This window comes from Pongo abelii, chromosome 5, assembly GCF_028885655.2.
Source record: "Pongo abelii isolate AG06213 chromosome 5, NHGRI_mPonAbe1-v2.0_pri, whole genome shotgun sequence".
Taxonomy (NCBI): Eukaryota; Metazoa; Chordata; class Mammalia; order Primates; family Hominidae; genus Pongo; species Pongo abelii.
This window is the reverse complement of record NC_071990.2, coordinates 70,655,448-70,680,597: the sequence shown is the minus strand read 5'-3', so window position 1 is coordinate 70,680,597 and position 25,150 is coordinate 70,655,448. Positions and strand designations below refer to the sequence as shown.

The window sequence follows — 25,150 nt, the reverse complement described above, 5'->3', positions numbered from 1 at the left end:
ATAGTGATTAACACATGGTAGATAACCCATAAGTATTTGTTTAGTAAATGAATTAAATTTTACACCCTAAATTTACTCTTTTAATTGTGCAAACTGATGTATAATTGTAACTTTCAGGACTGTGCAATGATTCACACTTTAAAGGTAGAAGTTCTACATTGAAGTTAAAATTAAAATAGAAACATGAATGTACATGTTTCAAATCAGACTTGTTTTAGAAAAGAAGCATATGTTTTGTTGGAGTAAGCTCCCACAAAATTAATGCTGCAGAGTTTTATTGGTATTATACAATAGAAGGGCATTTTAGAGATCCATGAAGTAGGTATGGATTTTTACCTCAAAAGAGCATCAAGTTGACATTGAAAATGACTGCTGATGAAATAGCACTTATATTTAAATTTCAAGGTAAGCATAAATGTAACAAAATCCTGAAAATAATTTTTAAAAAATCATATGGATGTATAATAAGCTTCAAACATCGAAAAATTTCCATTTCTCTGACATCCTTCAAAGAGCTATTGTCATTCTTTGACTAGAGCTTTTCCTATGGAAACAGTAGATGGAGCTGTTGCCCCATGTTACACATTTTTTTGAATTTCTGTTTTCAACCTAAATTGCTATGCACACAAATGTGACAAATGGAGCCCACTGCTCAATTCTCATACTGCAATAATGAAACAATGCATAAAAACAATACCAGAAGAAAAAAATGAAAGAAAATAAAAAGCCTTGCCTGTAACAGAAGAAATAATAATACATTTTTAAATTAGTGTGGTTTTTAATAAACGCTTTTTCCAGTAATGATGAATGAGAAGTAAAGTTAATGTCAAATGGATGGGCTAATACCTACTTCCTTTAATGGCTCATTAGTTAAATTCTCCTACTTTCTCTCCTGCTCCGCCTCATTTCCAGCTGCTTTCCTCTCTTTTCTAAAGGAACTAAAAACCAGAATACTTTGAAATAAACAAAGGCATTCCAAGTCTCATTATCATAACATAAGTCTATTACTTTCCACTGCTTATGCTACTCAGATAACTGGAAGGCTTTTAAAAAAGACAAGCTTTTATTGGAGTGTGAGGAAGGACAGTTGAGACTTAGAGAACATCACAACTAATAAAATGCAACAGCTCAGATGGTAAAGGAACAAGCCCCACAAGCAAGGAAGAGGCTGTAAATCTCAGGAAAAAAAACATCACTGACTCTTTAGACCTGCTTGTTATTGTTACCTAATTGGGAATAACTTTTGGATCTCTTCATGACGTATCTAGAATAAGTGTGACATATGCAAAGTGATCTTTTATTTCAGCAATTCATTGATAGACATTCAAATTTCTGTTAACTAGATTTTTGGAGAACTGTAAAGAGAGAAAAGAAGTGTTCGTTTAATTACTGATTGAAGACAATCTCTTCTCTCTACAGTGTGAATGGGGTGTTCAGAATAATAACAGTGGAACTAAGTTAAATTTAGATAGAGCTTTACATTTAGAAGAAAGTTCTTTCATATCAATGACATTGGGCTCTTGTAGCCACTGTGGGAAAAAGTAGGTGGGGTAGGTGCTATTATTTCAAATTTACAGAAAAGAAAATGGAGACAAAGAAACACTAAGAAAATTGTTCCAGGACAAGCTAGTGAGGAGAAGGACTAAGTTTCTCACCGCCATCCTATGCTATCCTATACCATCTCGCTGTCTGGAGTCAGGATAGTGCCATTCATTGCCCTGGAAAAATCAAACATTGTTCTAGGTATGATGTTTGAGGAAGACTAATCTTAGTTGAACTGTAAACTTGAAGCTTGTCTTTCACACCTGAAGTCTGGCAGAATAAAGGTTTAGGGATCAGTTTCTGTGTTTCGGTTTTGTCTTCACTGCTTGTGTCATCTTGGGTAAGTTATTTGACATTTCCAAGTATCATTTACCCCATTATAAAATGAAGATAATTTCTACTTTTCAAGATAGTTGTAAGGATTCCCTAAGACACTGGAAATACAGTGCTTAATGCAGAGCCAGTGATGGTAATAAATTCTCCTGGTCTGCTTCATCCCTCTTTCCTCCGAACCTGTTTCCTCAGGAGTTAGTGCTATTTCCTTCCCGAAGGAGATGCTTAGCCCTCTCATACTGAAAAACTGTTCTCTGTCATAATCTTTATATATTGAAATAAATCCAAGAGATCTCTATGTAATAGTTTCCCTCCAATGAAGAATATTCGCTTAGGACAAGATGGCAGAAGTTATATGGAAGACTTTGGGAGCTTTTTCCTTTGTATAGGTAAGATCAGCTCTGGTTTTTAACAAGAAATTGGACAAATACTTTACAAAAATACATTGTAGCTAGCTCTGTTAACCAGGTTAGTCACTGTTCAATGACAAGCACTCTGATTACGAATATTTCATTATATGCATCTTGCATGTGTATAAATTTCAAATAAGTCCTAAAGACACAAAAAGTTGCTATTGAATATGGGTTAAGCTAAATTGGAGTGATATATATGACTTTCCATGAAACACTGATTCACAAAGATAATTTAACAATGTTAGTTTAATAAAACTAGTGTTAGTAAATTTTCCATTATTAGAAATCTTTTTTCCCTAGGAGATATAATGTCTCAGGGGACAAAACGTTGTCCTCTTAGACACACACACACGCACACACTTAGCTATTTGTCGGAAATTATTTTGGTAAACAAGTTGTCCTTTTGGTACAAACATTTCGTAAGAAAGTGAGAATATACTAATTTGGCTTCAGAACAAATAATCAAGTAGAAGGACTGGTTCAAACACTTTAATTATTTGAATTGCTTCAGGCCATCGGGGACTTAGAGTCCCTTCAATTCAAGATTTTTAAAGTCTTCACTGACACTCCCCTAAATAACAACACTATGTTTGATTTCAGAAACATCTTAAACCTCCAAAGGGAAGAACAATTTCTTATAAAGTATGCTGTTATTAAAAAAATAAAAAATTCATGCCTCCTGGTAATTCCTATTTCTTTGTTCTTTGCAGACAATCATGCTGACTAGAACAAAGTCTCACTCTAACTTTCCGAAAGACTAATTGCTCAAACACAATGTTTAAATGATATAAAATATTCACTTATTTGAGGGATATTACATAGTATGTAATTACTGTTTGATAAGAAACAAAATTTTTTAAAAATACATTTCACATTTTCATAAGATATTCTAACACAGACTTCAGGATTCTCACATACTGGCCACTGGGGTGAGGCATACACTAACTCCAGTAACAATTAGAAAAACTGTAGATCCTACCAACCCATCTCTTGTTCTCTTCTTGCCTTCCTTCTTGCTATAAAGTAAGGTGCATGTCATAAAGCGTTCAATGTTGGAAAAGACAAATAAATGAAAAACAACAATGTTCTGATCTAAAAATGTCCACAATTAAGGGGGAACATCTCTTAAGCTATTTGTAAATTGTAATAAAATACAAATAGCTCCCTGGGAAATCCTAAGAGATAATAAGTGCTCTGCTGATACTTTAAAAATAGTGAATACTGGCCAGGCATGGTGGCTCACACCTGTAATTCCAGCACTTTGGGAGGCTGAGGAGAGTGGATCACGAGGTCAAGAGATCGAGACCATCCTGGCCAACATGGTAAAACACTGTCTCTATTAAAAATACAAAAATTAGCTGGGCGTGGTGGTGTGCAGCTGTAGTCCCAGCTACTTGGGAGGCTGAGGCTGGAGAATTGCTTGAATCTGGGAGGCAGAGGGTGCAGTGAGCCGAGATCACGCTACCAAAGTAAACACTTTGTCTTCTGCATAGATTTTTTCCTAATTTTTCTAACAAATTGGGTATTTTATTATATTTAAAAAGTTAATAAACCATTTTTTTCAAATACTATGTTCCCAGGATTTAATGAACACTGTGTGTCAGACCCATAGCTGAGTTTAAGTTCTAAATCTATATTTGAAATAAAATAAGCACCTCTCTCCCCCAAACACTCTGGCAATAAACTAAAGTCTGTGGAATTGAATATTATAAATCCTATCATACAGTCACATGTTTTTTAATCTTCTGAATTCTACAGTAAACTCATTTGATCTATAGTTGAGAACTCATTCCAGAAATCGGTGTAATCCTCTTCTCTCCTACACATTTGGCAAGCTTGTCATAAAGGCCTTCAACATTCAAATTCCTCCTTTGAGACAACAATTATCCCGTCTTAAAAGCAGCATCATAGGTTTAGAAAACTACACGAAGGTCTAATCTTGCCTTTTAGCATTCACCAGCTTTTCTTCTTTAAACATGAAACAATTATCTTAAAGATCTTACAATGTGTTCTCTGTTTTGCCTAAAACTTTGAAATAAAAATCAACAAAAGTGATTCCTTTAAAAGACTAGATTCTAGCATACTGATATGGTTTGGCTCTGTGTCCCCAACCAAATCTCATGTTAAATTGTAATCTCCAGTGTTGGGGGAGGAACCTGGTGGAAGGTGATTGGGTCAGGAGGGTGGTTTCTAATGGTTTAGCACCATCCCCCTAGTGCTGTCTTGTGAGTGAGTTCTCACGAGATTAGTTTGCTTAAAAGTGCACTTCCCCCTTCACACTCGTTCTCTCCTGCTGCCATGTGAAGATATGCTTGCTTCCCTTTCTCCCTTCTGCCATGACTGTAAGTTTCCTGAGACCTCCCCAGCCATGCCTCCTGTACAGCCTGTGGAACTGTGAGTCAATTAAGCCTCTTTTCTTTCTAAGTTACCCAGTCTCAGGTAGTTCTTCATAGCAGTATGAGAATGGACAATGCAGATACCCAGCTCATGCTTCCTCACCCCCTCATTCCCCCAATCTGCTTTTATATAACAAATATCAATTGGCACCAATGCATTGTTAATAGGACAATCCACTGGAATGGCTAAAGTGAAATGAAATCAATGACAGGACAGCAATCACGTTCATTTTTGGCAGGTGAGCACATCCTAAGAGATTCCTAAGGTACTGGGTTGAGGCCCTCTAGTGGTAGTGCAGGGTGTTTTTGGTCTTTAGGTCACTTAACCTGGTTTTAATTTTTTCATCTACAAAATATATTAATTTGTTACTCAGTCATTAAATAAACAATAATCACATGCTATAGGCCAGAGACTGTTCTAAGCAATGGTGAGAAAATAGAGGTTCAAAAAAGTCACAGTGCAGTGGTCAGACAGATGAGGAAAATAAGAGTCCAAAGTAATGTGCTGTATCTGTCGGAGGTGTAAGATACAGGACCATGGGAGGAAACCTCAAATGTTGAGAGCACTGGCAAAGGTTCTATAGGAGAAATGTTTGAGCTGAGTCATGAAGATAGAGAGAAGCATATATAGGCCTATTGGAGAACATTTGCAAGTCATGGCATTTTTGAAATAGTAAGGGAAGATTACTGATTACAAAAGAAGGAAGGGCATAGAAGAGGATAGGCCAAGGCAGGTAAAGGCCAAGGCAGGTAAAAGCCAAACCAGGAAGGGCCCAGAATGGCATGTAGAGGATGTGGAATCCATCTTTCTTGAAGAAAAAAGAAGCGATTGAGGAATTTAAAATCAAATAGTTTTAAGCTGTTAGAGAATTTTAAGCCATCCCCCACCTAGATGCTGTCATGATTTAGAGGTTTTGCTCCACTTGGAGAAGGTAGAGGCAATGAGCCCAGCTCTCAGATGACTTCAAAAATATAGGTTCAAATTGACAGAGGTCTAAACTAAGGCAGTGACAGTGAAGACAGAGAGGATTTGTGGGCTACTGGGATGTAGAACTGATATGATTTAGAGACTGTTTAGATGAAGAGGATGAAGAACAAAAAAATCTAGGATTATTTTTAGAGATTAGTTTTGGACATTATACTTTTGTGGTAGCTAGGAGACTTCCAAGTGGAGATACTAAAAAATAATGGACTGTACCAGCCTGGAACTCAAGAACAATGTCTGAGTTGAAATAAAAAACTGGCATTCATTAATCCATCCAACGTATAGGGGGCAGAAGAAAAGCTGTTAATGGAGACAAAAAGATGGCCCCAGGCATAGGAGAAAAAAACCCAATGTTGCTAAACCAACAGAATAGGGAGTTTCAAGGAGACAGCAGTCAATAGTATACATTCCTGTGTAGCAGTAAAGTAAAATGAAGCCTGAAAAGTGCTCAGGGAATCTGCAATGCAGAGATTGTTGGTGACCACAGAGAGTGCAGGGTCAGTGGAGCAGCTTGGACAAAAACCAGACTTTCATAGGCTGCAGAGTTACCAGAACTATAAGAAATTGAATCTTTTTTTTTTTTTTCTAGAAGCTTGGGGTAAAGGATCCAGATAAGCTAACTGGTTAGATGATCTTTATAGCACTTTTTACCAAACCATGAAATTATACTAACAAAACAGTTTCATATCAAGAAAAGTGGATATGCTTCCCCAGATGTCTAATTTTCTAACAGCCTGGATGTTAAGAAATCTAGAAGATGGTGTTCAGGTAGGTTCAGAACAGGATTCATCTATCTGGACACTTGGCTTGGGATGTTCAAGCAGACACTACTGTTATTGCCATTTGTGTAATAAAGAAGTGGGTGAGGTGTATGGACAATTAACCAGCCTCCCTCATCTGTTGGTTTGTGGTGATGATGGAGTTAGGAATATAGAGAGTATGAACTACTCATCCAAATGCTGAAACCAGTCATTCTAAACAGTAGAATCAAGGAAATCGTTATCTACAGGGGAGTAAAATAATCCTTAGGTAAACACACAGACATAAAGACAGACTCTTTAAAGGGACAGTCATCGTATTGTTTACTCACAGGTGGTCCTGGGGGTCCTGGTTTTCCGGGAGGTCCTGTTTTCCCTCGTCTTCCCTTGAAACCAAAGAAGAACAGATGATAAATACTGTGACTCCATTACATTTTAATATCAAGCAATATTAAATGGGAATATTGAAGACAGTAAAAATGAACAGAAAGTTAAGAAACAATTCCAATTCCACACGACTTTTAAACATCAATTAATTTTAAAAGCTCTGGGCCAACTTTTAAGGACCATAATGAGAAGTATAGTACCTGAAATGAATAAATCTTAACTGTTATCAGCAGCCCTTTAAATGCTATCTACCTTGGTTCTTTAGCAAAGTAATATAAAGTATATGAAAGATGGTCTAAGATGGGTATTTTATCTGATGATTCTGTGGTTTCGGATGCAATAACAAGTACATCTGTCATCTTAAGTTGGTGTTCTCCAAGAGGGGTCTGAATTCTAATTTTGTATGAATTATTTGAGGGTGAGATTGGGTGTTAAACATGCAAATTCCTGGACTTCATCCTAGAATTCATGGTTTAGAATCTCGGGGGTCAGAGCCACGAATCTGCATTTTTAAAACTACTTCAGATAATTTTTGTGCTCACTAAAATTTGAAAAGCACTGCCCTAAGCCCTATTGTAATTGCATATGCTGTATGAAGCACATTAGCTCTTTTCTTCCCTTTAGATGGTTAAGCTGTTTTTATAAGTGAAGTAAAATGTATAATTCTTGCATGTTAATCTTCATGATTACAACCAAATATTAACTCTCCCAAGTTCACAACTAGCTAAATTCCAATCGCAAGATGTTGTGCTAACATCTCTAAGTACCCGTGAATCTAATAACATTTAAAAAGCATTTCATTATTTATTATAAATTTATTTTTTTAAACATTTTTTATTTTTTAAATTTTTAACAGAGGGAAGTGAGCTTAGGTATTGAAAGCATACATTTTGAATAAGAAGCATTTATGAGCATATGTTTTCTAAATATGGTCACTCTATTTCATTGTTACTAACAATTCTATTTGATTATCATATTGGTAAACTGTCAGTACATATTAAGGCTTATTGATACTTATAAAGTAAAGATATTAGGTTGATCTTTTCAATGCTTTTTTGGGGGAGAATTATAAGTGTAGGCACAGAAAGGCCCATTTTATTCACCAATTTTCTTGCTCTGAAAATGTCAGGCAAAGTTGCCTGATTCCTCTGATTTTCATCTAGTCTTGGAGTGGGGTAGGAGGTCTAAATGCCAGTTGAAACAGTAGAGTAAGTTTTCAGAGATAAACAAGCAAATACAATGCTGTGATTGGATGAGAAATGTGTCCATTGTTCCTGAAGGGAAATTAGGTGATACCATCAAAGACTTCATATGAAAACAACAGCCTTTTCTATAAATAGCCCTAGTTAACATCTACAGAACAGATTTAAAATTTTTTAAAAATTAAAAACATAGGCCGGGCATGGTGGCTCACAACTGTAATCCCAGAACTTTGGGAGGCGGAGGCAGGCGGATCACCTGAGGTCAGGTCAACATGGAAAAACCTCATTTCTACTAAAAATACAAAAAAAATTAGCCAGGCATGGTGGTATGTGCCTGTAATCCCAGCTACTCTGGAGGTAGGAGAATTGCTTGAACCCGGGAGGCGGAGGTTGCAGTGAGCCGAGATCGCGCCACTGCACTCCAGCCTGGGAGACAGAGACTCTGTTTCAAAAAAAAAAAAAAAATTAAAAACACAAATGTAATTATTAATAGTAGTGTTTTCTCTTATCTTTCATTTTATAGATCTAACCACGCAGTTCTTTTGGAGGATTGTAAGATTGAAATGAACATATAATTTAATATTCTGTATACTTAAAACAAGTTATACACATGTACACCATGTTCTAGTCTTGCAGTTTACATTTTCTGAAAATCAATATATTTGGTCTTTTAGTAAATATAAGTAAATTAGCCTCTGAGGACTAATCAATGATAAAAAGTTTATTTAGAAAGTGGAAGCACTGTAATTTATTAATTCACAAGAACATAAAGAAACTAAATCAATGGTATCTAAGTAAGTGATTGGTTCTTTCTTTAAGCATACATTAGGTTGAATGTAAGTTAAAACCATAGGATCAACTTTAGTTTACATTCCCCTTTCTTCAAAGGAGACATGTGTATTGATTTGGGCAGGAAGCGGGGAAAATGAGGCTGACTGTTGATTAACTTTTATCACAGAGTTAACGTTGAAACAAACCAAATGTCAGATATTGTAACATAACATTGGCATGTGTTAAGATGAGGAGTAAAAAGCATCCAAGATTCAGGTTATGGTGAGGGCAAGCATCCAGATTCCTGCACATCACTGCTGATTTCAGCCAGCCTTGCCATTGTCAGAGTGTCAGAGTGTCAGTGTGTATGCTGGAAGAGGGCAGAGAGAAGGCTGATTTTGCTGAGTGGACATGCAGGTAAAATATTTTTGAGGGTTGTTAAGTAATTGGAACATATTGTGTGCACACAATTTTGGCCAGCACATATTTTCACATTAAATCTGGTTTCTAGGCTTGAATTTCTATTAGCACCCTAAATCAGATTTGAACAATTTTTAAAGATGTGCTATACAAAGCAATGCAGTTACCTTTTTGTTAGGCTTACCACCAAATACATACAGGTTGATTATCATCTGTCCCAAAGTGCTTGGAACCAGAAGTGTTTTGTATTTTTTTTTATTTTGGAATATTTGCATATACATAATGAGATACCTTGGGGATGGGCCCCAAGTCTAAACATAAAATTCATTTATGTTTCATATGTACCTTATCCACATAGTCTGAAAGTAATTTTATGCACTATTTTAAATAATTTTGTGCATAAACAAAATTGTGACTGTGTTTTGACTGCAATCTGTCATGTGAGGTCAGGTATAGAATTTTCCACTTGTGGTGCCATGTTGTTGCTCAAAAAGTTTTGGATTTTGGAGTATTTCAGATTTCGAATTTTCAGATTAGGGATGTTCAATCTGTACCAGAAACAAGATTTACCTTAGGAAAAACTCTTGAGACTTAAGTCTCAAGTATCAGTGACTTGTGGAGGACAGAGGAGAGGGGTGGATGGATGAGAAATGTGGGTGGAAGCTTTAGAGCATAACAGAGCTATGGGTCCAGGTAGGGCACCATCTCTTTTTTTCTCAATTTTTTTTTCTTTTTTTAGAGACAGGGTCTCACTATGTTGCCCAGGCTGGTCTCGAACTCCTGGACTGAAGTGATTCTCCAGCTTTGGCCTCCTCCCAAAGTGTTGGGATTACAGGTGTGAGCCATGGCACCTTTCTTAGGGGCTGCAATTTCTATCAACACAATAGTCCATGCCTACTCCCAGACATCATTGTTCTTCTCTCCAAGGAGCCCTAGGAATTAACTCCCTTGTCTCGTTTCCCTTCTTCAAGGCCCCAAGCTGCACCGAATACAGCCGCACAGTCTCCTGTTCCTCTGAAGGATCATCTGTCTTCTACTTAAAAGCATTAGGGAAAGGCAAAAGCCTACCTAAGAGCTAACAACACTCTTTGGTCTTGGCCACAGAAGCAAGATACCGAAGGGAACGCCATCGTTTGAAAAGTGTCGCAGTAAGACGCACACATTGTGCCACCACTGTGGCTCTAAGGCTCGCCACTTTCAGAAGTCATCCTGTGGCAAATGTGGCCACCTGCTAAGCGCAAGAGGAAGTGTAACTGAAGTGCCAAGGCTTAAAGATGAAATAATGCCAGGACTGGTCGAGTGAGGCACCTGAATATTGTATACCGCAGATTCAGGAGTGGATTCTGAGAAGGAACAACATCTAAACCCAAGAGGGCAGCTGTTGTAGCATCCAGTTTATCTTAAGAATTTCAATGATTAGTCACACAATAAATGTTCTGTTTTTTAAAAAAGGAGCTAACAGTAGATTTTTGGTAGGGTGAATTTTACTACTTAAGCTAGGATACTTTGGGGGAGTATTTTATTAATAATTAGGCCAAGAAAACAGGCATAAACCACAACTCCCTTCCTAGAACTAAAATCAGATTCCCCCACTTTTCAGAGGAAAGTCTAATCTGTGAATCTTTGTTATTTTCTTTGCAGGGCTCTGGGGAAGTGGATGAGGATACCTGGGGCCAGGGCCTGCGGCGCTTGATAGTAGGTCCAGGAAGAAGGCTCCTGATGCCGATGGGAGGAATGTTTGCATGTTTGCTTTCACTTCTATCTCTGGCTGTTTTGGTCCATTCATTACAAGGCTTTCTCTAGACCCAAAAGTGAGACAAAAGGTGGGGACTTGGGTGTGGGTGGAGTGAAAATCCTGGAGATAAGTCAGATATCTACTGAGCAGGAATAGGTCTTTCTGGTTAGGGTGGCTATTCTCAGGTGGCCATTTGTTCAGAAGCAACTCTGATAAATTAGTGTTTGGGTGAACTTTCAGATGGATAGAGATCTAGTGTTCCAGCATTATTATAACTGGGCTAATCCAACATTTTCCTGAAAACTGTGGTATAAAGAGCAAAACGCAGATTTACTCTATCAAGTTGCCCTGGAAACCTGAAAGTGCTCAATATGTCAGTTTTCTGTTTGGCAACAGTGTGGAGATTATTAGACAACAATTTAGATATCTGCCTAATGATCTAAACCCAGGAGGGCTCAAAACTGACCATGCATGAGTGTCACCTGGAGGGCTGTTCTAAAATAGATTGCTGAGCCTCACTCGCAGAATTTTTTTTTTTTTTTTTGAGAGAGGATCCATGCTGGTCTCAAACAATCCTCCTCAGGATCAAGAGGTGGAAGTAACCCAAATGTCCATCAATGGATGAATGGATAAACAAAATGTGGTACAAACATACAATGGAATATTTTCAGCTTTAAAAAGGAAGACAATCCTGGCCCATGCAACAGCATGGATGAACCTCAAGGACATTATACTAAGTAAAATAAATCAGTCATAGGAAACCTCAGGAGGATCATTTAAGCCCAGGAGTTCAAGACCAGCATGGATCCTGTCTCAATAAAAAATAGCTTAAAATAGCTCTTTTTTTAACTTGATGCTTCCAGGATGACTTGCAGTGTGAGAGAACATTTATCTTAAATTAGACTTTTGATTTATAAACACCTTGCCCTCTTAGGAGCACTAAAAAGGGAAGAATGCAAATAATAGACTATTGGCACTTATTTGACAGAGGGTTTTTGTTGTTGATGAGGATGATGATGATGAAGATGAAGTTAGAGCAGTAATTGGAGTTAAAGGATGATATGCAGGCCCCAAACCCACAAATGAAACATGTATTTAAGTACTCTCTATAAACTGTCAGGTCACGGTAATACAGCTAGCCCCTCTCCTGAGTAGCTGGGATTACAGGTGTGTGCCACCCACTTGGCTGTTCAGAGTTCTGGATTCAGTAGGTCTGGGGTGAGATCTGAGAATCTGCATTTCTACCAAGTTCATAGTAATGCTGATGCTGCTGGTCTGGGGACCATGTTATGAGAACCACTACTCTAAAACTAAAGCTCTTATTTCATATTTAAAGTCAGGCAATGCTGTAGAGCACCTTATATCATGTAAGTCTATATCTTGTAGCTCAGAACAAAAGAATTCCATTTGTTTTGTGATTATGTGGAACTTTGAGAATAAAACGCTCATTGTCAAGTTCAAGAGCACCTGGACTGGAAAATCCCTGTGCCCCATTTTTTCTCTTACAGAATCTTTTTGTGCTAAGATTTCATTGATGTAAAATGGTACTTATACTTTGCAACAACTTTGCTAAAGGAATAAAAAGATCACTTGTAAAATTTCTACTGCATACACCCAGTAGGATGGCTACTATCAACAAATCTGAAAACAAGTGTTGGCGAGGACATGGGGAAATTAGAACACTTGTGCAAGGCTGATGGGATTGTAAAATTGTAATCCTAGAACTTTGGGAGGCTGAGAAGGGTGGATTGCCTGAGGCCAGAAGTTTGAGACCAGCCTGGGCATCATGGCAAAACCCTGTTTCTAAAAAAAAAAAAAAAAAAAAAAAATTAGCTGGGCATAGTGGCATATGGCATATGCCTGTAGTCCCAACTACTGAGGAGGCTGAGGTGGGAGGATCACTCCAGCCCAGGAGGCGGAGGGTAAAGTGAGCTGAGATGGCACCACTGCACTCATGCCTGGGTGACAGAGTGAGACCCTGTCTCAAAAAAAAAAAAAAAAATAGAGTTACCATATGATCTAGCAATCCCATTTCTGGTTATATACTCCAAGAATTGGAAACAGTTTTAAGAAGAGATATTTGCATGCCCATGTTCATAGCAGTATTATTCTCAATAGAAAAGAGGTGGAACTAACCCAAATGTCAACCAATGGATGAATGGATAAATAAAATGTTGTACAAACATACAACGGAATATTTTCAGCCTTAAAAGGGAAGAAAATCCTGTCACATGCAACAACATGGAGGAGGAACCTTGAGGACATTATACTAAGTGAAATAAACCAGTCACAGAAAACCAAATACTCTATGATTCCATTTATATGAAGTATCTAAAGAAGCCAAATTCATAGGACAGAAAATAGAATGGGGGTTACCAGTGACTGAAGAAAAGGAAGAGGAAAAAAAAGGAGTTGTTTAATGTTTATAGAGTTTCAGTTTTGCACGATGAAAATGTTCTGGAGATCTGTTTCACAACAATGTGAATATACTTGACACTACTGAACTGTATACTTAAAAGTGGTAAGGATGGTAAATTTTATGTTATATATTTTTTACCACAATTCAAAAGAAAACAACTATTTTTACCAAAATGTCCAGTACATGGTAGTTCTAATAAATATTAGTTCCTTTCCTCATTGCCCTTCTACTACCCTCTCTCCAATTCTCCATTTTTTATATAAAAATGTTAGATAATGTCTCTAGGAAAACCTCCAAAATATGTAGTGTGCATCCTTTAGAAAAGTGTAATCACCTTTTAACCGTGGATATGAGTTTTTTAAAAAATCTAAAATAACCATCAAGATACCCATTAGAAGTAGAAATAAAAAAAAGTGATTTATTCATACAATGGAAAAGTATATATTTGATAGCAATGAAAATGAATGAAATTGAACTACATGCAACAATATAAATGTTTCTTATAAACATAATGTTGATCAAATCATACAAAGAACAAGATGGGCAAACCTAATCTAGCCTATTAGAAGTTATAATGGGTTACCCACGTAAGAGTGGAAAGTGACTGAAAGAAAGCATGAGAGGAGTTTCTTGGGGTGATGATATTCTGTTGTTTGAACTATGTGGTGGTTGCATAAGTATGTTCATTTTCTGAAAAAGCATCAAGCTGTACCCTTATGACATTCACATTTTTCTGAATGTATGTTAAATTTCAATATAACTTTAAAAAATGAAACCAGGAGATTCCCACAATGGAATGATTTTATTTGAATGATCTAAAGCTTGATTCCACTTGCATTTTCTGTGCACAAGGACACAGAGGGTCACTATTAACAGCAAGCAAAAAAGATACGAGGCTATTTAAATAAATGACATCTACAAATTTTCAACAGTAAAAATAACGTAATGCTTCCAGGATGACTTGCAGTGTGAGAGAACGTGTATCTTAGACACTTGATTTATAAACATTTGGCCCTCTTAGAAGCATTAAGAAGGGAAGAATGCAAATAATGGACTATTGGTATTCATTTGACAGATGGTTTTTATTGTTGATGAGGATGATGATGATGAAGATGAGGTTACAGCAGTAATTGGACTTAAGGGATGGCACACAGACTCCAAACTCACAAAAAGAAACATGTGTCTAAGTATTCTCTCTAAACTGGCAGGTCACGGTAATTCAGCTGACCTCTCTCTAACATTCCCCTGTTTCCATATGTGTATTTTGCACACTGTTAGGCATCAGCTCAGCCTGAACAAGGTATTAAGGAAATGTCAAGAAAGAGGAGACAGGGCCTTGACTGGCACACACAACTGTGAATGAGGTGTTAATTACACAGGAAAACATTACAGACTATCTGGGAAGTTTAGTTTTCTTTTTTAACTTCGTGAAAGGAAATAAGATTTATGCCTGATATAAAGATTACTTTTGAACTCAATGATATGTGTAAAAATGAGAATGGAATACTTACTGAGGAAGGCATAATATTTTAAGTACATTTTATTTCTTAATAGATATTTTAAAATGTATCTATGACAGTAACAACATTAGTCATAAAGGTATCATTACTTCAGGGATCTGACAAGTGACTCTTGTAAGGACATGAGAAGAAAATGCAATTCAGCATGAACAAATGACTTGAAATAGGTTCAGAGCTAAGGAAAGATGAACATTATTGAGGTTGGGATCTTAACATTTTTAAATTATTTCATTCCACTATTTACTCATCTCTCTGCCCCTTTCCTTTTTATCCCCCCTTGGATGGACTCTATCTGTAACTAATGTGGCTTTTCAAAACAAGTTAGAAGTTGTGACATCATTATCTAAACCTCTTGAGCTACAGTTCAATAAATGATAATCTGAATAAATGATTCGTTAAAACATTAAAACAGGATTAACGTTTCCTTGATGTGGGTATCCTGATCATTCACAATTTAGGTTATTTTGCTGTTATAATTTTTGAGCTTCTCTTCTTCTCACTACCAAGTCAGATTTTGTAAATGTCCCATTTACTTGTTGCTTTTCCCCTTGGAATGTGGATCTTCCTAGTTCTCCTCTGCTTGCCTGATTTCTGCTTGCCCTCACGTCTCTCTACCCTGATTCTGAGGCCAACCCAAACCTTCCGTTTAGATTTGTTGGAATGCCTAACTGCCTTGCCACACCACTAACTCTCTAAGGCCCAACTTCTGGCTCTGTTTTCTAGGCCTGTCATTGCCAATATTTGCCAAGCCACTTCACTGGTCTGGTATCATGGATGGGGCAGTGGTAGGGTATGGCTAAACAATTTCCTGAATATACCGTGATGTATTTTAACATCTTTGTGCCACATGAAGCTGGTGGAAGCTGAAAGTTCATTGTGAAAATGTTCTTTCCTCCATATTTGGATGTTCACAGGCAGCACAATCCCAGACTGGAGAAGGGGAATTTGGCCTTTATATACATTGCCTTCCTGTCTGAGAATTATGCTGCCAGGCTTCCACATCTCTAAAACATCCCACTTTCACAGTGCCTCATGAATGAAGACTTTTCTCCTTCACTTTTATTATGGGAACTGTTATGTTTGTAGGTTTAGAGTCAACAAAATTGACATGCAGAGGGACAAATAATGCATATAAAATGATAAGTCTTATTTAATAGAAATGTTAAAATAAAAACAATGTAGTGAAGTTCATCTACAAACTTCAGACAGGTCAGAGGCTAGGCCAGTGAAACAGGAACAAGCTCAGAATCACCAGTGAGCATTGGAACAAATAATCATTAGTAATATTTGGATATCTTGATTTCAGTTAAGGTAAAGTGACAGGACATAGTTTCAGTATTTCTGAGTTACATAATCTAACAGACATACTCAAGGGGTAGAATTTTAGAGCTACATATTCAATGTCTAGGATTGAATTGACTAGTACGAAATAAGTTCACAGAACTACATTTTGCAGTCATTCAATAACTGCCTGACAAATGAAGAGAATTCTAGAGGATCAGTGAGGTGGAACTATAAAGGTCACCCAATTTTGAAATGGAAAAGTTTTCCTTATGTAATTCTCAATTAATTGAAGTGAATTTAATGGATTAAATTGCATTTTGATACTTAAGTGCTGATTTCAGAAAAAAACCCTATCAAAAATATGTGAGTAAATTTTATTTGGCAGAAATTTACTGTCTGTTTTACCTGCTATGTTGGGGAAAATATATTAAGATGATTAAGACCTAGAGCTTGCCTTCATGGTGGAAGAGAAGGGACAATTATTTGCAACAGGTATTTAGACAGACTTGTTCATTTGGTTATAGATGATCTCAGCACTTCCAGTTTCCCTCTGGAGTGGAGGGATCCTGGGGACAGGAGGAAAATGTGGGTAGAAAAAGTCATTTACACAACCTCAGCAAAAACCTAGGACATTATACCCCCTGAAAAGTCCTCAAACAGGGACAGCTTTCCCTGGATGCACCTGCGGTAACCTGTCTTAGACGTGTGTGTGCTCTTTGGTTCTCTTCTCTTCTGATACTTATCCCCAGGCTTTAGATCAAGTGTGTTCAGAAGGCATTTCCCAGCTCACCACTTCTTTTTCTTGCATGATTGATTTAAATATTTGGAAAATGTATCAATGACCTCTAAAAACTGAACACTTGGGACATACTACTGTACAAAACTGAGAGTATTTTTCTTTATTTGAATACTACTTTTTGCTTCCTTAAACTTAACATCCAACGTCATTTGAAGCTGTAACGGGGTAAAAGTAATTTGAAGTCTGTGCTTTACAATTTACCTTCCCTCAGCTCCCATCAGATCCAACATTTCCCAAAGTAAGGTTAGGGTTTCCTGGGAAAGCTGGTGACCCAGTTGGTCCTGCTGGCAGCAATTGTTGGTCAGTTGCCAGATTCTTTTTATATTCTTTGACTTTTTCTCTGTTCACCTCTAGGGAAGTATCCTAAAGGCAGAAACCCTAAATACATCTTGTTCCCCTCATTCTTGCTACATCTAGTACATATGCATTTACATTTACAAAACTCACATAACCAACTCAGCTTTCTCAACTACATAAAATTTCCATTATGACTTTTAAACTCTTTATTTGTTCACCTGCTGGCTTTTCGCTGCATTTTTATAAGATATTTTCCCCACTTTCAGCTGGCATGTGCCCAGAATTGTTCATAAATTAATTCAAGAAGTATTTATGAAGTCCCTATTGTGGGTTAGATGCTTTACCATGCTCTGGAAATACCTTGAATTCTGTCTCAATAGAGCTTATACACCAGTGGGGACAATAATAATAATAGATGCCAAATATCATTCAAGGAAACTTACACATATTTATTCATTTAATCCTCAAAATATATTTGAGGTATTCCCATTTTAAGGATGAGGCAAATTAGTGACAACATAACTTGCCCAAGGTTATGGGGCTAGTAAATACCAGAGTTAAGACTTGAATCCAGGCAACTTGGCTGTATCATCTCTGACCATTACCACTAGGCTATACTTATTGCATCTCTAAGAACTAAATAAATAAAGATATGAATTTTGGATAGTGATAGGAAATACAGAAAAACAAAGCAGGGTAAGGCGGTACTGAGTTATACAGGAAGGTGTGCTGTTTTAGATAGAAAAATCAGGGAAGGCCTCAGCAGAAACCTGAATAAAGTGAGTCCAAGGATCATGCAAGGTCTGAGAAAGAGCATCCAGGTGCATCCAGGGAAAGCTGTCCAGTAGAGGGAACAGCAAGAACAAATTCTTCAAGGAATAGCAAGAAACACAGGTTGCTAGAGAAGAGCAAATGTGTGGTTGGGTGTCAGGCAGGCCAGATTAGGCTGGGCCTTGTAGATTATGGTGAGTGCTCTGAGTTTCATTACTGTGATTGTGATGGGAAGCTGTTAGGAGTTTTGTCTTAAAGAGGTCATATTATATAGGTTGGTATAAGCACCTGCTTAGGTAGATAATAGGCCAGAAGGTAAAACTGCCACCAAATTCATCATTTAATACAGAAGCTCAATAGAACTAATTTTAGGTTATCTGTTTTAGATTGCTTATAACACTTCCTTACATGTGTGTAGAGTTGATTATATGTACAGTCATCTCTTGGTAACTGTGGGAGATTTGTTCCAGATCCCCACTGTCCAATACCAAAATTCATAGCCATTCAAGTATCTTATATAAAATGGTATAGAATCTGCATATAAGCTACACACGCCCTCTCATATACATTAAATCATCTTTAGGTTACTTATAGTACCTACAATGAAAATGCCATGTAAATAGTTGTTATATTGTAATGTTTGGGGAATAATGACCAAAAAAATGTCGGTACATGTTCTGTAAGATGTAACCATATTTTCTTTTCAAATATTTTCAGTCCATGGTTGGTTGAATCCACAGATGTAAAACCCACAGATACAAACAGCTGACTGTATAACATTTCCATTTCCATTTCCATGTGCAAATCTTTTTTTTTTTTTTTTTTTTGAGATAGAGTCTTGCTCTGTCACCCAGGCTGAAGTAAAGTGTGATCATTGCTCACCGCAGCCTCAACCTTCTGGGCTTAAGTATCCTTCTGCCTCAGCCTCCCGAGTAGCTGGAACTACAGATATGTGCCACCATACCTAGCAAATTTTTAATTTTTTTTGTAGAGATGGGTGTCTCTATGTTGCCCAGGCTAGAAAATATTTTTAATCTTACATTAACATTTTATGTAACTGAATATAGTATCTATTATTCTCTGATATTTACCCAGCCCATTGTTCTTGACTGGAAAAAAAGATATACAGTATAAGGAAGTGAGATCTGTTTCATCCTTCATTATAAACTATAGTTTTTAAAACAGAGAAAGCTGCATTGTGTAAGTAATCCTACAAGACTTATAAAAGGATATTAATAATTTAATGAACTTGTACTCAAGGGAGAAAAGTGTTCTTGAAACATGTCAGGATGAATTTTCAAGGGAAAGGCCTAATTAGCAGTGTCTGAAGCATATGTCATCACATTTAGAAAACACGAACCAGTCCCTGTGGACAGAATGGTAAGTTGGATTTTGAAGCATTAACTACTCCAGTTAATATGTATGATTTATGAGCAATATGTCAGCTGGCTGGTCTAACTCAAGTGAAAGACCTTGCAGGAGAAACAAGGATGTTTAAACTCATCCACAGAAATATGCAAATGTAGTTTATTGTCTCATTTATATTTTGATCAACCAATAACTTAGAGATCTTATGGGAAATAATGCCATAGTTTGGGCATCTTTTAAAATATAGAATCCAAGCTACAAAGATGCCCTAAAAAATACATGCCTAACTGTCCCATTGACTTTTCAAATGAGAGCCTTGAGGGGTTAATGAAAGAAAAAAAGCCCTTATCTTGGATCATGGCTGACAAACCAACAACTGAGAAAAAACTATATATTTAAGTAAAGTTATATCGATCTTTTTCTTACACATAATAAAGTATTTTTACCAGATGATTATTTGGAAAAAGTCAAATTGAAGAAACATGATTTAAATCCATTCAAAAGAGAAAACACATGTAGGAGAAATCTATTTGATGTCAAGATCTCCAGAGGCAAAGAGAAAAATCCAGTCACTTGTCTATGGGATTCAAACATAAAATTACATGGCAATATTCACACATTCATTTAGATGTTTGAGCTCCTGAAGACAGACCCTTAATTTAAATCTTTCAAAAATCAACAATAACTAAGACTACAGGAGCTAATGCTGGAAAAAATCGAAGTTACAGATTTGTTTACTACTTTAATGAGAAATCAACTGCCACTTAGGAACACAAATGAATGGGAAAAATAAAGACAGTCTTGTATCAATGATATGCATTTGTACATTTATTAAGTGTTTACTATATGCTGGATGTTGGAGAGTAAAGAGAAAAATCATACACAGATCTTGCCCTTGAGGAGCTCATAGTCTGGTATTAGAATATTTCTCTTCTTTCCTCAATATAAGTTTTGTTCTGCACAAGAAAATAAGGCTATTTAAATAGATCCACAAAAGAGAATAGTAGTTCAGCAGTATTTTTAAGAATTGTAAGTCTGCATTAAATGTGGACATAGTGGCTTTGGATGACTGAAGCAGCAATATTTCTATTTTGGCATACTTTCAATACTTGTTACCCATAGTCATGTTTTATATTTTAGAAGGGTGTATATTATATTGAGGTGATACAGATTCTAACTCATATATTTATGACACAAATTGATCATTGACTTAAAAATAAAAAACAGGATAGAAAAAAATGTGCATTGTATGAGAAGCCAGAGACCTGACCACTAGTACATCCTCTTTTATTTATTAATTAAGTGAATCTGAAAAAGTCACATAATCTCTCAGCCTGAGCAATTTCTACCTTAGGAAAAAAAAAAAGAATAAAAACATACCTGCCTAAAGATAGTGGGCTAGAATATATGAAGATCTGAGAGGTATTTAAGAGAAATATATACATTTGAAAGGGGCTTTCTATGATCTTTTCCCCATTATTAGACTATAAATTCTGGAGCACAGGTATGGCAGCTGCCATGGAATGAACTCTCTGTAAAGGTCTACCCACTCTTCTGTGCAGAAGGTCCCAAGCATTCCCAGAGGAATTAAACTGCCTAGGGGCACGGAGAAGGTGGCTGAATACATTCAGATGTAGAGCCAGTGATCAATCACATTCTTGGCAAATATCTAAGAAAAACATACCCCAAATCCTCAGTTTGAAATTTAATGTTATTGAGGCCAACCTACTGGCCTGAAATAAAACCTTACATAGCATGTGCTCTCTAGTGCTGACACTAGTGTGTCATCATGGATAACTTATGGGATAGATGTGTCACAGAAATGTTTTTCAAATTGTGGCAACATATAATCACCAGTTATCTTGCTTTCTTCCCCTGGTAGCACTGGCAAGAACTGGCAGTGTGGCGATCCTTACCATTGCTGGCAAGGTTAGAATTGAAGTTTTCAGACTTGAATAACACTTGACCTAAGGAGGCAGTATCTATAGCTTTGGCCTCTGTTTCTAAATGAAATGAATAGTCTAGATTTTACAACAGACAAATGAGGGCCCTTACTTAGAGTAAAAGCTGAACTCCTTACAATGAATGACCTGCAAGGCTGTGCTCTGCCTTTCCGTGTGGACTCTCCGACCTCCTCTCGTCTTCCTTCACCATTCTAGCCATACCGACCTCCTAAAATTCCTTGAAATTTCTGCCTCAGACCTTTGCACCTGCTGCTTCTCCTACCTATAAAGAGCTTCCCTCAGCTTTTCACATGGCCCTCATCTATTTTAGATCTTTGCTCCACGATCAGCTTGGCAGCAAGGCTTTCTCTGACTTCCACACAACACTGCATATCCCCTTCCTCTGCTTTCTTAATCTTGGTTGCATGCATCACCATCAACCACATTAAAACTTATTTATTTTGTGGCCATCTGTCTCCATAATAGAATGTAAGTTCCATGAGGGCAGAGGTTTTTGACTATTTTAGGTGTTACTAAACTTTTCCTGTGAAAAGTAAGAAATATTTAAAGTAAATATTTTAGGCTTTGTGAGACATATAGTCTTTGTCAGAACTACTCAACTCTGCTGTTGTAAGCATCCAAAAGCAATATGTAAGCAAATGGGCATGAATGTGTTCCAATAAAACTTTATTTAAAAAAATACATGGTACACCAGATTTGGCCCAAGGGCTGTAGTCTGATGATTCTCAGTCTATTGTGTCCATTGGTTTATCCTCTGCCTACAGCAGTTTCTGGCAAACAATAGGCGCTCAGTAAATATTTGTTCTTGTTTTTGGACTGAGCTAACAATGAAAACGGAAGTAAATGTAACTTTTTGAAAGGTACTAGACAAATGAGGAGTTTGTACTAATGAGAAAAAGTGTGATCGCATTCATTACTATACTTTTAGATGAGCATCAACATCAAAACCATGAAACTAATTATGCCTTGAAAGTTCTTTAAGATCTGGTGATGTTTTTGTTTTTATTTTTGTTTTTGCTGTAGATAACATGAGATAAAACCTTTGTAAATAGTTTGAAATTATTTTGTTGAGATATTTTTAAAATGCAGATATGTAAAAAGAGTAACACAACAAACGATTATTTTCCCACAGCACAGCATTAGCAACTAGTAACAGTTTGAGATATTTTCTTCAACATTTTTTTAATCAACAAAATATCATAGATTAAATGGAAATACTTTTTGACCATCTGTAGTCCTTTTTCCCACACCTTCCTCTTGGGATAACTACTCTCACAAGTTTACGTTATCTTTCTGTTTCATGTACTCTTAAAAAAGAAATATACGTACTTAGTATTTTTTCTTGTATTCAATATTATTGTTTTTGAGATTTATTCTTGGTGTGTGTGTGTTGGGGGGTGGGGCAGGGGTGTGTATAGTTTTATTATATTTAACTGCTGTGAATGCTGAATTCTGTTGTGGATAGGTAACATTTCCAAATGGAAATATTTCTAGAGTAGCAAAATATGGAAATACAAAAAGTATAGGGCCATTTATTATAGTATAGGGCAAAGCCTCAATTAGTTTTTGAGGTTGTACATACTGGTGTCTAGTGTTGCTCAAGTCTTTCACCCCAGAAAAGAACTAACCATCCAAGGAATCTAGCAGTTTAACATCATTTTATCTTTCTCTGATAGAAAAACCTTATCCCGCAAATATCAGTTCAGTTATTAATAGATGGTGAGTGTTGCAATAGCATAACTCACTTTCAGCATTTCAATTTATCCAGCTGAATTTCAAAATACAAATTGGGTATCATATGGGACTTTTCTCTAATAGCACAATAACATTTTTAAATGGAGTTTAAGATGTAAACTGAGCAAGCTGAAATTAAATTTGGGTCTACTGATCCAGGTACCAGTTTCTTAGAGCTTTGAAATAGAGTATAAGTTTTCAAGAGATTAGATATATGGTGACCTTAAAAAAGGCTTCTGACATATTCCATAACATCAAGGAATGGAAGGAAAAAGAATAAAGAATCCTTATGAAACATTTGCAGTCCACAAAACATTTCAAATAGTACCGTGTCAACCTATGTTATAAATAGTTTATTCCTGATACTCGGCTGGTTTTACAAGCATCTATGTGATGACAAAGAGAAAAAAATTCAAAACTGTTCTAGAATATCATTAGAAGTACAAACACTTTAAAGAAACCAGTTGTAGTAAAAGTTTATTTATTCAGCACTTTACTAAATGGAAAAGTCTACTAAGTGGCACTTCCAAACTTCTGTAGGACAGTGCTAACTGGCTTAATGACTCAGGAGACAGAGCTCCAGTTAGCAGATACAGTGCTTTCCCTATTAGCTACAGCTCTACACCGAGGTACAGTGTTAGTAGTTAGCAGGACACAGGCTGGATTTCACCCCCAAACACCCACTGGCTAGTCACACTTCTTCCTGGGCAACTGTGCTGGGAACAAATCCAGAAAAGTCTTCGGATTCTAAAAGAAACACAAATCTTTTCCATGGTTTTAGTGTTAGAGGATTTTATTATGTTCAAATACTTAGAAATTAATATTATAACTATGATACAATAATTAGCAATTATTGAATACCTAGCATGTGATAGGCGCTGTATTGGCTACTTTACACATATATTTTCCTAATCATCAACTTCGGGTTAGGTACCATTAGTATTATTTCGGTTGTATAACTGAAGAACTGAGACTCAGAGAGGCTAAGTAGTATTCCCTGGGTCACACAGGCAGGGCTCACCCAGGAGTTTGCAAGACTCCAGAATTAATGCCTTTTGAGACTTTACTTTGGTGAGGTTATACAGAGGGTTACATTTTATTAATAAAAATTTCAAGGAACCAGATATCCATCTGAGGCATAAACTAATCAAACAATGAACAGCCCTCCTTATAGAGGTAAGGTCTGTGGGTTGGTTGGCTTCACCAAAGCCACTCTACAGCAGAGGCAGCATCTCCACCCACAACCTAACATTCATGTGCACAAGCTGTACCTCTGGAAGAGAAGGAAAATCAAAGTGATCAGTAGGGGAATGAATCAAGGCAGCCTCCAGACAGAAAACAGGCTGAGCAGAGGAAAACAGGCAGAGAAACTTCTGTGTCAGTATCAGGCTGGTCTCTGATGACACTGATTTTTCTCTACATGGGTTAAACCATTTTGTATATTCTATTGTATTCTGGCCATTTGTTAATATTTCAAAGAAAATCTGATTGTCACCTACTAAGCTGATTTCCGACTTGCTCATGGATCACAACTCATGGGTTGAAAAATATGGCTATTGAGGGAGCAGAATTTGGCCATAGATTTGAACATGACTACCAATTTCTGGCTTTGTGACTCTGAACAAGTCATATTAACTTCTTTAAATCTCAGCATCCTCATCCCAGTCAACATTAAGTCTAAACTTGACCCTAAAGTTAGTTATCTTCACCAACCGTTACCTGGATTATCTTATCTTTAATGGTTTCTGCTTGTTTGGCTGTCCACATACCTAAATCTATCAAATAACTGTCCTTTTTGTTAAACTTGAGGGTGTTTTAGCTATAAGTGGTCATATAATAAATTATCTGTTTAAATCCTTTGTGTAAAAGGGATCTTCCAATTTTAAAAAGGTAAGTGGGACTATTCTTCACAAATTATCCATTAACTTTCATTTTATCTTTTTTCCAGGGGGAAAAAAGGTTGAAAGAGTTGAGGGAGGAAACTGCTCTTTCCTCTTATAATACTTTTTCAGAAATTCTATTTATATAATCAGTTTTAGCCCTACTGGTTGT

The 25,150-nt window shown here is 36.7% G+C and overlaps 1 protein-coding gene and 1 pseudogene across 1 annotated transcript in view; one reads left to right on the top strand and one right to left on the bottom strand.

The window, feature by feature from the left end:
• The window catches only part of COL19A1 (collagen type XIX alpha 1 chain), a 339,117-nt gene that overhangs the window by 100,484 nt on the left and 213,483 nt on the right, over positions 1-25,150 (bottom strand). The window contains exon 15 of the mRNA XM_054557680.2: positions 6,760-6,813. Within this exon, the coding sequence (XP_054413655.2) occupies positions 6,760-6,813 (54 nt within the window). The remainder of the gene's footprint in view (positions 1-6,759; positions 6,814-25,150) is intronic.
• Positions 9,155-10,611, top strand: LOC112133738 (large ribosomal subunit protein eL37-like; annotated as a pseudogene).